This window comes from Fringilla coelebs (assembly GCF_963513975.1).
Source record: "Fringilla coelebs genome assembly, chromosome: 6".
NCBI classification, from domain to species: Eukaryota; Metazoa; Chordata; class Aves; order Passeriformes; family Fringillidae; genus Fringilla; species Fringilla coelebs.
The window spans coordinates 54,076,864-54,089,982 of NC_140034.1; the positions used below are offsets into that span (position 1 = coordinate 54,076,864).

A 13,119-nucleotide genomic window follows, 5' to 3' on the forward strand; every position below is an offset into this window, starting at 1 on the left:
CCGCCTCTCCCGTGCCGCACCCCGGGTACGGCTCCGTGCAGAATTTGGGCTGTTCCCGTCAGTGCCATCAGTAGGGATCAGAGTGAAGGGCTCCAAGCTGAGCTCAGTGTGGGGATTGGGGTGTTCCCCTCTCTCACAGGGTGGGGATCCAGGTAACCCCAAGGACAGGCACCCCCCACCTTGGCACCCCCTCCCTGGGCACTACTTTGGGGTGCCCAGGATCATGTGGAAGGTTCCGGGCTGGGGCACGAAGCCGATGGCTTGCAGGGCGCGCAGCGAGGCCGTGTTTTGGGGCAGCACGCCGCTGTAGATGGGGAAGCCGCGGGCGTGCAGCTCCCGGCCCAGCTTGGCCAGCGGGATGCCGGTGAGGCCGCGCCCGCGCCAGGCGGGCACCGTGTAGCCGTGGCGCAGGCAGCCCATCCCGTCCAGCAGGCCCCAGGACACCGGGCGGCCGTGCAGGTCCAGCAGGCAGGCGGAGGGCAGCGTCCGCAACAGCCCCAGCAGGAACACCCGGCTGCGGGCATTGCCCCCCAGCGCCCACGTGGCATTGAGCAGAGAGATGTGCGATGGGGACACGGGTGCCAGGCGCAGGCCCGGGGGCATCCTGCAACAAAAAGGGCATGGCAGAATGTGGAATGCTGAAGCCTGGGATGGGATCAGCCGGGATGGCAGTTGGGATGGGATTGGGAACCCCTGTACCACCCAGAGAAGGAATATGGGACCCTTGTTTCCCCTAGGGATGGGATTGGGAACAGCTGTGCCACCCAAGGATGGAATCTGGAACCCTTACACCACCCAGGAGTGGGACTGGGGACCCCTGTGCCCACCCAGGGGTGTGCTCAGTGATCCCACTCATGTCACCCTGTGCCTGTCAGGGATGTGCTTGGGGACTGCTATGCCACCAAGGGAGGCGACTATGACCCCCCTGTGCTACCCAGAAATGTGCCACCCAGGGACGTGACTGGTCCCTCAGTGCCCATGTCCCCCCAGTGTCCCATGTCCCCCCAGTGCCCCTCACTCACTGCCCGCGGGGTTGGGGGGGCTCGGGGCTCATCACTGCCCAGTACCGGATCGTCTCCACCTTCTGCCCCCTGGCAATGGCCACCTCCTGCACGGCCTCGTCCAGCCCATCCTGCATCCCTGGGACACACTGTCAGCCAGACAGGCGACCCAGATGGAGGGTAGAGGAACCCTGTGCCCTCCTAGTGCCATCCTTACCCACAATCTGGAAGGCTCTTTCCCGGGTCACCGCCTCAGTGCCCTCCAGCAGTGCCTGCAGGGCTCCCTTGTCTCGGTAGAACACAGACAGCTGGTTGGTGTAGTAGTTCCTGGGGTCCCTGTGGTCCTGGGAGGGACATGGAGCTGAGGGTGGTACCCCAGTTCCCAGGCCCCTGGGGTGTGGGGTGCTGCTGCCAGGGCAGGGGCACCCGGGGCAGCACCTCTGGGCGCAGGCGGGTCAGAACAATGCCGAAATTGGGCCAGGAGTCCACCAGCACCTCGTGGGAGGCCGGGTTGCCCCTGGCCACCGTCATCACAGTCCCCAGGACCTGCATGATAAGGTCATTGTCACCTGTAGGACAGGGAAGAGGGGACAAAGGGGTGACCAGAGTCCCTCCGGTCCCCTCACCAGCAGGGCAGAGGGAGCAATAGAGACCCCAGGGTCTCCATCTGCAGTAGGGCAGGGGAGAGGGGACAGAGGGGTCCTTGTCACCACCAGGTGACAGGTGGCAGGTGGGGAGGCAGAGACGTCCCAGGATCCTCATCACTGGCAAGGCAGGGGAGAAGGGAGAGGGGACAAGGACAGGGGGGTCCCAGGAATCAGCAACGCTGACAGGACTAGGGTGAGGAAACAAAGGAGTCCCCAGGGCCCTAACCACCAGCAGAGAGGGAGGGAGAGAGGGACAGAGGGGTCCCCAGGGATTCTGTCACCAGCAGGACAGGGCAGAGGGGACAGAGGGATCCTCGGGGTGGCTGTCACCGGCAGGGTGGTGGGCAGGCTCTTCCGCAGGGTCTCCTCCAGGAGCTGCAGCTGGGCTGGGCACCTCAGGATCAGCATGGCTTCGTGACCGTGGGGCAGGTGGGGACACCGAGGATCCGTGGGGAGCTGGTGGCACTGAGGCAATGTCCCAGAGTGTCCCAGCCGGGCACCCGTGCTCAGGTGGCCACAGGGCTGGCCCGGTGCCCAGTGCTCAGCAGGATGGACCCTGCTCGCTGCCCCCAAGGCAGGGGGCACTCGCTGGCCCATGACAGCTGTGGTAATCATTGTCACCGAGTGGCACACGGTCTCCAGACTCCCACTCCACGGCACCCCGGAACCCACAGACTCAGGACTGTTGCAGGGTGAGTGCTGGAGGAGACGGGGACCGTGGGGAAAGGGATGGAGACAGGGACAGGGGCCACGCCTGGCTGCCCTGTCCCCCTGTTGCTGAGGGTCTCTCAACAGGACAATGAAGATCCTGACATGCTCTGCCCATCTGCAGCAGCTGGAGGGGATCCTGAGGAAGAGCCTGCCCATCGCCCTGCCGGTGATGGGGACCCCACTGTCACCCCTGCCCTGTGACACCATAGGGACCCCAATGCTACCCCCACCCTGCCAGTCACAGGGACCCTGCTGTCACCCCTGCACTGTGCCATGACTGGGACACCAGTGTCACTCATCTGTTGCTGTGATGGGGACCCCAATATCCTCCTTGCTGTGAGAGGGACCCCAATACCACCCCTTCCCTTTGCCCTGCTGGTGATGGGGACCCCTGTGTCATTAGGGACCCTTTTTGCTGCCCTGTTCCCCACACCTGCCCCCTTCCCCTCAGCTCTGACCCCATATCTGCCCCCATATCAAGCCCCCATCCCTGACCCCCATCTGTCCCCTCCTTGTCCCTCACTGCTGACCCCCTTTTCCCCCAGGTCTTCGGGGCAGTGCTGAACATCAACCGGGGCAACCCTGGCCAGTTTGAGGTGCTGGTGGACAAGTGGCCCGAATTTGGTGCTGTGCTGGCCCGGCCCAGTGGAGAGGTGGCCAGTGGGGACATGGGGCACTGCAGGAGGGGGGTGACACGATGCCCTGACACGTGCCAGGCGTGCTCAGAGCAGCCATGGGTGCCCCCAGGTGCCGGCGAACGACGGCTACTGGAACACGCAGGCAGGGTTTTACCGGGACCTGGGGGCGTACCGGGCACTGCTGGAGAGCCCCGGCTGCCTGCGCTGGGACGCCGCCTTCACCATCATCGGTGGCCTGGGGACACTGGGGTCCTGGAGGGTCCTGGGGAGGGACTGGGCATGCTCTGGGCAGCGCTGGGAGCGTGGGACACCGGGAGGAGAGCTGTTGGAGGCAGGGAGGAACTGGGAGGTACTGGTGGAGGGAATTGGGGGTACTGGGGGATGCTGGGGGTGGGTGTTTGGGTGCTGGGGGGCACTGGAGGCCTCATTTGGTGTGCTGGTGTGGGGTTTGGAGGGTGATACCAGTGGGAAGTGCTGGGGTGGGATTTGGGGGTGCTGGGGAGCAGCAGGGAATTGCACTGCTGGGTACCCTGGAAGCAGGGTTCGGGGGGGGGGGGGAACTGGGGTTGGACTTAGGTATGCTGGGGGCACTGGGAAGCATTGCAGCTGGATTTGTGGGTCCTTGGGGACACTGGGAGTACTGGGGTTGGACTTGGGGATGATGGGAGCAAGATTGGGGTACTAGGCACACTGGAAGCTGGGAATATAGGCTGGGGTTGCATGTAGGCCCTGGGGACACTGAAGAGGACCCTGGGGTCATATAGGGGACCTGGGGACAGGGATGGTGGGGTACAGGGGGAACAGGACCCCCTGATACCCTCACCCCCAGGGCTGCAGGATGGGCTGGCCACGGTGTCCCAGGACCTGGCAGGAAAGAAGGGTGTGGAGCTGGACATTGTCGAGTACTACTCCTACTGGCACCCTGACCCCAGCACCATGCCGGAGGCCCGGTGAGAGCCCCCCACCCTTGTCCCCACACGGGGACACCCCCGAGCCCCCACTGACCCCTGCCTCGCCCAGGCCAGCCCCCGGGGTGCGCGTGGGCTCCCTGAGCCCCTCGCACGTGGACCTGCTCAACGAGACGTGGCCCTACGGGGGGAACGCCCGCAGCCGGCGCTTCCTGGCTGAGATCTTGGGGCGCTTCCCGCAAGTCTGCCTGCAGGACGGCAGCGGGCAGCCCGTCGCCTGGGTGCTGACGGATCATTTCGGGACGGGCACCCACAGCTACACCCTGCCCGAGCACCGGCGGCACGGGCACATGCAGGTGGCCCTGACGGTGGCGGCGCAGCGGGCACACGCCCGCGGGTTCCCCACGTTTGGGCACACGGCGCTGGGGAACCGGCCCATGCAGCAGCTGCAGGAGATGCTGGGAAACCAGCGCCTGCCCGGGGTCTGCCGCTACATCCTGCACAATCCCGGCCTGGACAGGGACGGGCCCTGAGGTGCCGCTGTCCTCTCTCTGTGCTGACCTCAAATTAAAGAGCGGTGTGGAGTCTCTGATGGCTGCCGTGGGGTTTTGTGTCCCCCAGCACTGACCGTTACAGCGGTGACACAGCTCGGTGGCTCACGTGTCACCGCTGAGGCACACGGCGGGGTCCCCTGGGAGTCACCCCGTTCCAGGGTACGCATCTCGGTTATTCTCAGTTCCCCAAGGGAGGGCTGAAAGCTTCAGGCAAATCTGCACTGGTGGCACCTGCAGTGTTACCCCCTGAACCAGTGCGGTGTCACCCACAGCTGGGGTTGCGACAGGCAGGCACTGGAGGGACGGACAGCAACACACAGGACAGGGCAGTGGGACAGGGCAGACCAGTGTCACAGTGTGAGTCGTGGTTTGGGGGGCTGATGGGGACAGACAGGGGGGTGACAGTGTCCAGGCTGGTGGGGAGTGCTGGGATGGGGGTGGCAATGTCCAGGGGGACAGGGAGAAACCACAGGGGCGACAGTGCCTGAAGTGATGGGGACAGTCACAGGGGTGACAATGCCAGAGCGTAGCGGGCACAAGAGAGGTGGCATTGCCTGAGGTGACGGTCACTGACACTGGTGACAGTGCCAGGGGAACGGGGAACACTGGGATGGAGGTGGCAGTGCCCTCGAGGCGACAGGAACTGCCGCGGGGGTGACAGTGCGGCTGCTGGCAGGGACAGCAAGGGGAGGTGACAGCACCCGGGGTCAGCCGGGGGGTGCCAAGGGGGGCGGGGGACCGGGACCACCGCGAGGGTGGCAGCGGCCGAAGGTGGCAGCGACCGAGGGTGCCCATGGCCGGTTCCCCGGCCTGGCCCTGCCGCTTCCGCCTGGCCATGGACAGGGGCGGGTCCCCGCCGCTGGTTCCCGGTATTGGCGGGTCCCGCCCCGTTCCCGGTAGTGGCGGGGCCGTGCCAGCTCCATGTCGCGCAGGGCCATGGAGCGGCCCCGGCGCATCACCGACTCCTTCCCGCGGCGGCGGCGGCGGGGCCCGGGGCGGCCCCCGGGCAGGCTGAAGAGCAGGAAGGACAAGGACGAGGACAAGGACAAGGCGCAGCTGAAGGTGCGGGACTGTCCCCACGCCCCCTCGCAGCCCCCCCCGGACCCGGCGCTCATGGAGATGTTGCGGCGCTTCGACCTCTCCTGGGAGTACGGACCCTGCAGCGGTGAGCACCCCCGGTTGTCCCGGTGGTCCCGGTGGTCCCGGGCTCCCCCCGGCCCCGCTGAGCCCCCGGTATCCCGCAGGGATCACCCGCCTGCAGCGCTGGGAGCGGGCACAAGAGCTGGGGCTGAGCCCCCCCGGCCCCATCCGTGACGCCCTCCTGGAGCACCGCGACAACCCCGATGTCACCTACAGGTGGGATGGGATGGGGTGGGATGGGGTGGGATGGGATGGGATGGGATGGGATGGGATGGGGGGCACAGGGCATCCCTCCCTGCCCTCCCCACTGACCCCGCTGTATCCCGCAGCCTGTGGCACGAGTACGAGCTCTGAGCGGCCGCGCCGAGGGAGCAGGGGAGCCCTTCCCGACGGCCCCAGACCCTATTGCAGGGACACCCAGGGTGGATTAAAGCTGGTGCGAGCAAAGGAAGGGGTGCCGTGTGCTGTCTGGGGGGCACCGGGTGGGGTGAAGCCCTTGGGGTGCAGGGGGAGGGCAGGGAGGTGCATTCCCCCAAAAAAAGCCAGGTGGGGTGTCCTCTCACACGGTTTAATGCCACCCAGCTGGGACCCAGGGAGAAAAATGTGTTCTCGGGTGGAGAAAGGGAGGTGGGACTTTTTCCTCCAGGAATGGGGTGAAAAAATAAAGAATGAGGCATAAAATCAGGTGCCAGTGAGCCCAGGGGGCTGTGGATGGTGGGGATGTCCTGCAGTGGGGTGGGAAGAGGGACAGTGTCCCGTGGGATTCATATGGTTAGTGTTCCAAATTAGCAGCTTTGCTGTGTGCAGAATCGTAAATAACAGGATGTGTCTGTTAATTATTCAGGTTATCGATGACTTAATTCACCAGCTCTTTCTGTTGTTTCATCAATAAAATAAATTGTTTCTATCTGTGGTGGGTCTAGCGTTGATTAAATGCTACTGCACCCACTAGAATATATTTAGTTATTTTTTGTTGATGGTTTTGGTGCTTTTTATTAGCTTTAATTTTGGGAATATGGGTATATTCCCAAATGGGAATGGAGTCTGGCATGGCTCCAGCCACAGAAACAGTCCTGGAAGATGGAGAGCAGCAGCCTCAGGGGCAGTTTCCAGCCAGGAACCACCTTTTCTGGGAGGGTGGGTTTAGGTGGGATTTTGGGAAGAAGTTCCTCCCTGTGAGGGTGGTGAGGCCATGGCAGAGATTTCCCAGAGAAGCTGTAGCTGCCCCAGCCTTGGAAATGTCCAAGTCCTGGTTGGACAGGGCTTGCAGCAACCTGGGATAGTGGAAGGTGTCCTGTGGGTCAGGAGTGACATAACATGAAGGGTCACCATGGTGGGAGAGGGTTGACACCATCTCACAGGGTGGCGGGGGGCGCACCTGGCTTTCCCCTCCACCATGGCCACAGCGAGCTGCGGGCTCTCTCTGCTTCAGTTCTCGGGGCTGCCCCGGTCCGACGCCAGCCCCGATTCCAGCCCCGGCCTAGGCCGCGGCGGTTGCCATGGTAATCCGGAAGTTCTTCTCGCGCAAAGGCCGCCGGGAGTTGTAGTTCTCCCGTGCCGCACAAAATGGCGCCGCTGGGTCCCTGTGCCCGCCCGGTGTCCCCAGAGCGGTCACTCCGGTCCCTACTGACAGCAGCCCACCCTCCAGGTGCTCACGGTCACAAAGCCACCAGGAGCTGCCATTTCCACGCTTTATTGCCAGTGCAGGAGCGGTGTCGGTGTTTGTGTGCGTGGGGCTGGGGCAGAGACACGTCCCAGCCCCAGGGTGCGGGCGGGGCGTGGGCGGGGCGTGCCGGCTCCCTGGCCCCGCCCCCAGGCGAAGGACACGCCCATCCCGTTGTTGCTGTGGCAGTGACAAAGTGCAGTCCCTGCCCCCCAAATCAAGGCCTGGGTTCATCTGTGTGGGTGCGGCCAGGTGCATGGGTGTGGCCCTGGGTGCGGCCATCACCATGGGTGTGGTCGCAAAACGGGGCGGGGCCATCATCCAGGCTTGCCTGGCGCACCACGCGCCGCGGGCGGGACGAGGGTCGTGACCTCGGGGAGGGCCCCTCTGCTTCCTCCGTGGCCTCAAACACCTGATGGGGGACAGTGGGGTCGTGCCATGCTGCTGTCACCCCACAGCTGGACCCCCATCCCGCCCTGACGCCTGCTCACCTCCCCAGCCAGGGGCTCCCCCAGCAGCTCCAGGGGCTCGGGGGTCTCCAGCAGGCTGATGCTCCGCATGACAGAGCACAGGGAGATGCGGGGGCGCCGGGAGGCCCCCAGCAGCCCCCCACCGGCTGCCTCCTCCTCGGAGGGCTGCGGGGACGCCAGCGGGGAGGACAGCGGGGACAGGCCACTGGTGTCCCTGGCGATGTCCTCCTCGGGGTGCAGTGCCTGCTCGGCCGCCCGGGGCTCCCACAGGCTGCTGTGCCGGCTGCCACAGAGCTGTCAATCAGCACCAGGCCACTCCCCCTGCTGGCAGCCACACCCCTCGGCAGGGTGGGGCTCCCAAGGGCTCCTCCCCCACAAAATTTCCCACACCTTTCCGGGCAGGGCATAGCCACAGAAGCCCCACCCACCCACGCAGAGGGGTGTGGTCACAACAGGCCCCGCCCCCTTACCCACAGGGGTGTGGTCATGCCAGACCCCCCCAGCTGTCCCCACCCACGTGTCCCCACGCACCTGGCGCTCAGGATGCCCTGGTAGAAGTCGAGCTGGCGCATGAAGCCGGGGTTGGGCAGGACGCCGGGCCGGCAGTGCCGGACGTGCCGCAGCGCCCGCTCCAGGGGCCACCCGAACTCCTTCATGGCGTAGGCCAGCACCGTGGCGGCCGAGCGGCTCAGCCCCATGCGGCAGTGCACCAGCGCCCGGCCTCCCGCCGCCCTGCGGCACCCGCTGCTGGCACCACGGCACCGGGGCGCTCGGGACACCGTGTCCGCAGGGCTCCCAGTGTCCCCCAGCTGTCCCAGTGTCCCCAGGGCTCCCAGCATCCTCCAGCCATCCCCCAGTGTCCCCAGAGCTCCCCGTGTCCCCAGCCACCCCACTGCTCCCCGGGATCCCATGCCCCAGCACCGCAGTCATCAAGTCCTCTCCCCGTGTCCCACTCTCCCTTACCCCACCTCCATTCCCTGTGCCCCTGGTGTCCCCCGTGGTGTCACCCCCATGGTGTCACTGACCGGACGCGGGAGAGGAAGAGGAAGGTGTCGTTCCAGTGGGGCAGGAGCTCGGCCGCCTCCTCGTCGTACACCCGCACGTTCATGTACGTGAACAGCGCCGGGAAGAAGTTGTCAATCTCCCGCGCCACGTTCAGGATGTGGGTGACCCTGCGGGGACACGAGTGACACCCTGGGGCGGCCCGTGGTGACCCTATGCCACCCCACGACGGTGCCGCCCCGTGCTCACCTATTCTGCTGCAGCTCCTCCAGGTTGGCTGCGTTCCACTCGGAGCCCTGTGTGGTGACAGCGGTGAGGGGAGGGGACACTGCCACCCGCCCCGCCCGCCGTGCCCGCTGCCCACCAGGAAGAGGTGCGGGAAGATGCGGGAAGGCCGATCCATCTGGGCCAGCACCAGCAGCATCTCATTGTCAATGAAGTCCTTGTGCTCGGCCAGGCTGTGCCCCATGCGTCGCTCCAGCTCTTCCCGCACCTGGGCGCCACGCTGGGTGAGGGACGGCCCTGCCAGCCCGCCCCGCCCCCAGGACACCCTGCTGCCACCCAGGTGCCACCCACCTCCTTGGAGGTGACGTTCTCCAGGTCGGCGGTGGCCATCACCTCCCGCAGCAGCGCCCGCACCGCCTGCTCCGACAGCTCCGGCACGACCGGCCTGGCACCGGCACCGGCACCGCCGTGTCACAGCTCTCCCCTGCCCCACCCCGGCCACGCCCTGCCAGGCGCGGCAGCGATTGGCCAGCGGACTGTGGGGTGTGGTGGGGGTGTGGCGGGGAGCTTACCGGAGGGGCGTGGGCGAGGCGGGACGCACGGACTCGAGGTCGGCCATGGCCAGCCACTCGTTGAGGCAGCTCTGCTCCGAGCCCAGCGCCGCCGCGTAGCCGCGGGTCCAGGCCAGCGCGGGGCCGCCGGGGATGTGCCCGCCGCGGGCCGCGTCCTCGCAGGCGCGGTGCAGCTCCTGCAGCGCGGCCCTGCCGCACAGCACCTGCCACCCTGCACTGCCACCGCCACCCCGGCGCCGCCCACCTTCTGTGTCCCCTTCCCTGGCCGTCCCCAGCGTGTGGCTGCCACCCAAGCCCTCCCCAGCTCCTTCCCCGTGACCCTGCCCAGGTGCCTGTGGCGGTGCCCATGGTGATACCCAAATCCCCTGTGCCCATATTCCCGTGCCCAGGATGGTGGCAGCATCCCTTGTGTCCCCAGCAGTGCCACATCCCCCGTGCCTGTTGTGCAGCTGAGATCCCCTGTGCCCCTGGCAGTGCCCGTGTCCCCAGTCCCCGAGGTGGTGCCCACCCCCCCGGTGCTCCCCATGCCACCCACACCGCCCATTCCCAGGGTGGTCCCCACGCCCCCCGTGGTCACGCCCAGGTCTCGCTCACCACATGGTCTGCACAGAGATGGGCTTAAAGATGCGTGTCTCTCCCCCTGACGTCACGCTGAACCCCCTGGTCATCAGGGGGACACACGTGGGTCAGGGTGGGCACCCCAACTCCTCTAAGCCCCTCCCTGTCCCAAAATTCTGTCCCCCCTTACCCGTCGCCGTCGAGGAACACCTGGGTGTCGCTCCAGAGGGGCAGCACCATGCCCAGGGTGCAGCGGGTGGCCCTGGGGCAAGCAGAGGTCAGGGGGTGCCGACGCCTCCCCGGGCCCCCCTGCACCCCGCTCACCCCTCGTGGGCGAAATCCACTCCCAGCAGCGCCGTCTCCGCCTCGGCTCCCGCCTCCTCCGGCCGCACCAGCAGCAGGTACCGCACCCGCCGCGGCCGCGCCGACTCCAGCCGCACTGCCTGCGGAAAGGCAGGCATCGCAGGGGGGTCTGCCCCTTCCCAGGGCTCCCAGGGACCGGGGATGAGCATCGCGCTGGGCCATATCCCCTCCTCATCACTTCCCATTCCACCCCTATCCCCATCCCATCCTATCCAGTCCCCATCCCTATCGCATTCCCATACCCTTCCTCGATGTTACTGCTTCCATCCCCATCCTGTCCCCACCTTCATTCCATCCCATCCCATCTCCATCCCAGCCCATCCTGTCCCATCCTGTCAATTTTCTCTCCCTGTCTTGTCCCCATCCATATCCCATCCCCATCCCGTCCCTCCTCCTGACCCCATCCACCTCTTTCCCTGTCCCCCTGCCATCCCCATGTTCCTGGAGGGGTGGATCCATGTCCTACCAGCCGAATGGCGTCCTGGGGGCGCAGCAGCTGCATCATGAGGTGCAGGTGCTGCTCCTGCTGTCCCGGGGCCTGGCAGGGGGGCTCGGCCGGCGGGGGCTCAGCCGGGGGGGGCTCCTCTGCAGGCAGGAGCCGCGCAGCCCCCTTGACCATGACGAAGCTCTGCCTGGGGGCAGGAGGGTCCTGAGCACCAAGGGAGGGCACCCCCAGAGTGCTCCCCAAAGGGGCGGAGCTGTGTCCCAATCCCACCCCTGTGTCCCCCACGCCGAGGTTTTGGAACCCCCTCTCACCGTCGCTGCAGCTGGCCGCGTCTGGGAGCATCTTCCTCCTGCAAATTGGGAGGCAGTTCCTGGGGGAAATGTGACCCCAGGGTACGGACCAGGCTCGGGGGTCCCACAAGCCCCCACCAGCAAGGACACCACAGTCCAGTGAACCCCTAAACCCATGCCTACTCCCACCGAATAGTGTAGGCCCCAGGGGGGGCATAGGGATCCTTTGGGGGTCCCAGTGTGGAGATGGATCCCTGGGGACCCCCCTCGGGATGGCGGGGGGGAGTGTCTCATCCCTGTGCTCCCATCCCTGGCTGGAGGAAAACGCCTGGGATGAAAACCCAGAAAGGCCCGATGGTCACTGGGGGAGGAGGAGGCACTAGGGGACACCGGGACAGCGAAGGGACTGGGAGAGGTGGCAAAGTGAGTGGGAGTAGCTTGGGACAAACACCCCCATCCACACTCCATATTCCTCCCTTAGCTATGGGGAAACCCCAGCCGGGAGCACAGGAAACTCCAACGCGTTCTGAGGGCAACTCTCTCCTAGTAAACTCCCAGGAAAGTCCCATCGGAAGCGCCTGGGATGACCCCGCACCGGGAGCGACCGGAGCAACCTTCACCCCTCCTCCCCCAGGCTGGCACCTCCGGGACAGCGGCACCTTCCGCACCGGGACCTTCCGGAGCACCGGGAACCCCCGGGGCTCCGACAAAGCCTTGCGCAGCCCGTACTCCCCGCACCGGGATCCCCCGGACCGGCCCATTTCCCCAGGGCACTGGGACCCGCCGGAGCTCCGGGACGCCCCTGCCCACCCCGTGCCCCCGCACCGGGGGCCCCCGCGGCTCTGGGACAGCCCCGGGAGATCCCATGCCAGCCCGTACTCCCCCGGGAGCCCCCGTTCCAGCCCGCACCGGGATCTCCCGGGTCACTCTGGGACCCCCCGCCCGTCCCCCGTGCCGTCCCTGCCGGGATGCGCCGTCCCCGCCCGCCCCGGTGCCGCACTCACCGCGGGGCCCCCGGCGGAGCCCCCCGCCCGCCGCACCGTCACCAGCGCCATGCCCCGCCGCGCCGCCCCCCCGCACCAGGAAGCGCCGCCGCTGCCCCGCCCGGACGGGAACGAGAACGGGAGCGGGAACGGGCACGGCCCCGGGCACGTCCCGGCACGGCACGACTCGCCGCGCCGCGCGAACACCGCGTCCGGAACCCCCAGCGCGCCCTCCCTCAGCGCGGCACCTCCTCGGTGCCCCGGAGCCCCCCCGGGCCCCACATCCGTGCGGACAGGGCAGGATTGACGCTCCAGCACTTGAGATACCCCCAGATCCTCCGAAAGTGGGAACCATCCGAGGGCCCCTGGCTCTTGGGACACCCCCGAGGAGGTCAGAACGTGTGATACCTTCCCCAGATCCCCAGAAACTGTGGACCCCCCCCCACGAGAGACCCCGGCACTGGGGACACTCCAGGTTTCCACACTCCAGGTTTCCTCACTCCAGGTTTCAGCCGGTGGGAATGCGAGCAGCTCACCCTCAAAGAACCCCTGTGACCCCATGGGTCCCCAGCCAAGCCCCCCTCCCTGGGCAGGGGTCTTTTCCCACATAATATAAACAAGATAAAGCAATCCCTGGGCCAGGAATAGGGGCACAGGGCCAGACTGGGGGCGAGCTGAGGAGGAGCAGCCCACTAGTGCCACCCAGACGCTTACTGGATGAGCCCCATCACCTGAGCCCCACCCTAGCTGCAGGATCCATCCCTTTTCCCAGGCTCCACCCCTGGGACACCCCACCCATCACGCCCCAGGCACAGACAGGCATATGTATATATATATATATATATATATATAATATATGTATATGTCTATGTACAGACATTCGGGGCCCCCCTGCCCCCCCACTGCCCCAAAGGACGAGGCCTGGGGGTCCCCCAGCAGTCCCCCCCAC

The 13,119-nt window shown here is 66.4% G+C and overlaps 4 protein-coding genes across 5 annotated transcripts; 2 read left to right on the forward strand and 2 right to left on the reverse strand.

Annotated features, from left to right (window-relative positions):
* Positions 1 to 201: 201 nt before the first annotated feature.
* On the reverse strand, positions 202 to 2,056 carry LOC311154864 (glycine-N-acyltransferase-like protein 3; the record flags this gene model as incomplete). The annotated part of the gene is made up of 5 exons (XM_084207650.1): positions 202 to 604; positions 1,023 to 1,140; positions 1,219 to 1,345; positions 1,440 to 1,547; positions 1,979 to 2,056. 5 exons carry the CDS (start codon positions 2,054 to 2,056, stop codon positions 202 to 204), a joined length of 834 nt encoding a protein of 277 aa, XP_084063776.1.
* A 391-nt stretch (positions 2,057 to 2,447) lies between these two features.
* On the forward strand, positions 2,448 to 4,438 carry LOC311154585 (glycine N-acyltransferase-like protein 3; the record flags this gene model as incomplete). Its single annotated transcript, XM_084207219.1, has 5 exons — positions 2,448 to 2,525; positions 2,905 to 3,012; positions 3,107 to 3,227; positions 3,827 to 3,947; positions 4,018 to 4,438. The coding sequence occupies 5 exons, from the start codon at positions 2,448 to 2,450 to the stop codon at positions 4,436 to 4,438; spliced, it is 849 nt and encodes a 282-aa protein (XP_084063345.1).
* Positions 4,439 to 5,286: 848 nt separating this feature from the next.
* Positions 5,287 to 6,506, forward strand: POLD4 (DNA polymerase delta 4, accessory subunit). Its single transcript, XM_084207513.1, has 3 exons — positions 5,287 to 5,624; positions 5,704 to 5,815; positions 5,929 to 6,506. Exons 1-3 carry the CDS (start codon positions 5,381 to 5,383, stop codon positions 5,951 to 5,953), a joined length of 381 nt encoding a protein of 126 aa, XP_084063639.1. The 5' UTR covers positions 5,287 to 5,380; the 3' UTR covers positions 5,954 to 6,506.
* Positions 6,507 to 7,290: 784 nt separating this feature from the next.
* SSH3 (slingshot protein phosphatase 3) lies at positions 7,291 to 12,260 on the reverse strand. Of its 2 annotated transcripts, XM_084208013.1 has the most exons (14): positions 12,192 to 12,260; positions 11,209 to 11,246; positions 10,919 to 11,084; positions 10,414 to 10,532; positions 10,280 to 10,351; positions 10,126 to 10,191; positions 9,532 to 9,720; positions 9,311 to 9,404; positions 9,099 to 9,227; positions 8,984 to 9,030; positions 8,758 to 8,904; positions 8,264 to 8,464; positions 7,754 to 8,015; positions 7,291 to 7,674 (listed from the first exon to the last, which is right to left on the reverse strand). In XM_084208013.1, the coding sequence occupies exons 1-14, from the start codon at positions 12,240 to 12,242 to the stop codon at positions 7,480 to 7,482; spliced, it is 1,776 nt and encodes a 591-aa protein (XP_084064139.1). In that variant the 5' UTR covers positions 12,243 to 12,260; the 3' UTR covers positions 7,291 to 7,479. The 2 variants fall into 2 exon arrangements, with proteins under 2 accessions (XP_084064139.1, XP_084064140.1); XM_084208014.1 differs by lacking the exon at positions 8,264 to 8,464.
* Positions 12,261 to 13,119: the final 859 nt, after the last annotated feature.